The sequence below is a fragment of the Homalodisca vitripennis genome, unplaced genomic scaffold (genome assembly GCF_021130785.1).
Source record: "Homalodisca vitripennis isolate AUS2020 unplaced genomic scaffold, UT_GWSS_2.1 ScUCBcl_5892;HRSCAF=12844, whole genome shotgun sequence".
Taxonomy (NCBI): Eukaryota; Metazoa; Arthropoda; class Insecta; order Hemiptera; family Cicadellidae; genus Homalodisca; species Homalodisca vitripennis.
The window spans coordinates 25,278-28,332 of NW_025782002.1; the positions used below are offsets into that span (position 1 = coordinate 25,278).

At 31.0% G+C, this 3,055-nt stretch overlaps 1 protein-coding gene across 1 annotated transcript; it reads right to left on the reverse strand.

Annotated features, from left to right (window-relative positions):
- Window positions 1-194: 194 nt before the first annotated feature.
- LOC124373557 lies at window positions 195-2,330 on the reverse strand. Its single transcript, XM_046831919.1, has 3 exons — window positions 2,309-2,330; window positions 1,334-1,529; window positions 195-329 (listed from the first exon to the last, which is right to left on the reverse strand). Exons 2-3 carry the CDS (start codon window positions 1,502-1,504, stop codon window positions 195-197), a joined length of 306 nt encoding a protein of 101 aa, XP_046687875.1. The 5' UTR covers window positions 1,505-1,529; window positions 2,309-2,330.
- Window positions 2,331-3,055: the final 725 nt, after the last annotated feature.

Here is a 3,055-nt window from a genome sequence, read left to right on the forward strand (position 1 = left end):
TCCAAAATAGGCTCTCTGCGACATCAGGTGAACTCCTCGTGACATCAGTCACTAGTACGTTATCATTGCTGAGCTCCAACAGCCTGGTGTAGTACTGTGACAGCCGGATGCACCAGTCCTCCAAGCTACCTCGGTCCTCCACATACAACTCCGAGGTGACCTTGCAAATCCACTCGAGCGCTTGGCAGTTCTCGTCATTCATCTGAATCAGCTTGCCTGCGTATGTTAACAAACTGATGCAATTTCTTCTGGTTGTACAACAGCTTGAAGCAGGCCTGACAATGGTCATTCTCCAATTCTGAGTCCGGTCTATTTAAAACTTCTTCACACTGAAATTGTAAGTAAATTTAATTGTTTTATACATAATTATGTTGTGTTTAAATGGCCACTAATTTCTCTTTGTTTAAATTAAGTTTTTTGTAACCAGCCTATACTTAGTTATCAGATTTGATGGACAATAGAGTAAACAAGTATAATGATTTCTATCAAATTCACCCACTGTAAAAAACTGTTAAAATATTTTGTGTAGTAAAAGAGATTAAAAAAACAGAACCGTTTTTAAAGCGTTCATTACATAGAACAAATCTATTAGAATTGTAATGAACAATCTTTGTCTTTACAAAATACAGTATGTCTTGTGTAAACTTTCTAAACTCCATTGAAAAGAAAAAGAAAAGGTGTGGTAAGAAAAGGAGTTCAAAACACCTAATAAATATTTGCATATTCAACAAAAATGCTCTACATGTAAAAAAAGAGGAGAAAGTTGAGAAATCTTCAGATCCGGAAGATCTAGTGGAAACGGTTACCAAAATACCAAGATACAAGCAAATAGCTTAAAAAAGGAAAACCATTCTGCTAAGGAAGGCTCCCTTTAACTCATCTGTCACTTCCTGAGTATTCCTCCAGAAGAAAAGAAAACCTTGTGTCCCACAAGGAGATGTGTAGTTTGCCTGAGCATTACATACAATGAGAGTTACATTATCAGTGCAGAGATTGTGATGTAGGTCAGTGCGCAGCTACTTGCTTCAATGGTTTCCATATTGAAAAAAGTACTAAAACCAGCATTCACAAATGAGTATGTGTAAATAATGTTTATAATGTGTGAAAAAGTGTTGTACTTCGATTTTTATTCATGTAAAATACAAATGTCTAATTCTACAATAAAACAGACTAAAGGTTGAGATTTTGAAAATTTTTAGCTCAAGAAATAAAAATAATATTGTGATTAAAATGGGAGCAATACATTTTTTTTTAATTAATAAAGGAAGAAGGACTCTTTTAATTTTTAATAAGCTGTTAAGGGATTACAATAACATGCATATTCATATCTTACCAATTTTAGATTCTGTGCTGGAATTTCATCAACATGTGACAGATATTGAACAACTAATTTACGTAAAGCATCTAATTTGACACTATCATTTGTGTCTTTATATTCTATCAGTATTTGTCCTATACTGTCATCACTTTTAAATTTTGTAATTATCATCTGTATTTTTAACATTGTGTCACACCACTTTGAAGTTTCACTGAAACAAAAATATAATCGAATGAAAGATTTCTTATACATTTTCTCTCATTTTATCATTATTTAACAGCAGATTAGTCACTCTTCTATTATAATTCAGACATTGCTATATTTTTCGTTTTATCATAACACTCAAAATTAACAATTACAAATTTTTAGACATGCTATTATTTATTACCTTCTTTAATATTCCAAAATTATAAGAATGTATCAAAACTAATAATAGTTAAAAAAAGAGCAAAGAACAATAGATATACACTCAGTATTTTTGTTTTAATTTAAAAATAATAATAATGTTACATGCATTATAAATACTAACAAAATTAAGTAAGTAGGCTACAATGAAAGATAAATATTGGAAAAAGACCAGAAAAAATTACCAGAGGAGATGAAAGATAACCCCTTTACCCCCTTGTTTTATTTCACCATATTTGAAATGAGTGGTTAGTGTTTGTAAAACTGATATTAGGATGAGTTTCTTGGCCCAAAAAACCCCCCACAAACAAATGGTTTTTTAAAATGTTTTAAGAAATAAACAAATCTAAGTTTCATCTACAATGCAATATTTTAAAATAAATACAAAGACCAACAAAACTTTTTAAAATATATGTATTAAACATTCAAATTACATGGTCATAATTAAAAATAAATTGTCTTATTAAAATATTGTTTTTTAGCTTTACTATAAGAAGTTATGTTGTAGAAAAAAAATATGAAATTTAAACCTTGTAACAGATTTTAACAAGATGACCAAAACAAATTGTTTGTAAGCTTACCTACCTTTCAAGCTGTAACAAACGCTGATAAAATTGGAACTAGTTCTTTCTGCATGTTTGTTGGCATCATCTTTCTCGTAAAACACCATGAGCCCTTGCCATGCTAGCACTTGATCAGGAGGAAACTTCTATAGCTTTTACGGTAAAGCATTAGGGGCTTGATTTTTCTGATCAGATTTCTTGAAAGGCTGCCCCAAGTAAAACTAGAGCAATGTAATTGTTACGATCCTCTTTTAATACAGCCTGCAACATTTTGCAAATAAATTTTACTTATGCTAAGTACGTTTAAATGCTTAAACATCCCCATTTCAGACTCAATAAATAGCAATGTTTAAAGAAGACTTATTTTTGGTGGGTTTAAGACTTGACTTATAAAATCTACAAAGGCCAGGGGCCTGCAGTAATAATAAGTTGCCACCACCACAATCAATTATTTGATCGATTATAATCGATATTTATGTTTAGAGGGATCTGTGTTCGGGGTAATAAAATGGGTATACTGGGTGAACTGAAATACAGGGTTATAAACATATATTTTATATTATAAAACTTGAAGTTAGTTGATGTCTTTGGATCATGAAAAAAAATACCATAATATGTATAAGACATCATTCTTATGATGATATTATACTGAAAGTGAGTTGGCCTTAAACTGCTGGGTAGCTTCTTAAATCAATGAAAAAAAAACATATGTTCACAGGAGTCAGTGTAACCAAGACAACCTAACTGATGACATTGTTTAAAAGATGTT

Coding starts and splice junctions, on each gene's coding strand:
- LOC124373557 (XM_046831919.1), bottom strand. CDS start 1,504: ATGTTAAAAATACAGATGATAATTACAAAATTTAAAAGTGATGACAGT. Junction 330..1,333: donor CAGCACAGAATCTAAAATTG/GTAAGATATGAA, acceptor TTACAATTTCAG/TGTGAAGAAGTTTTAAATAG.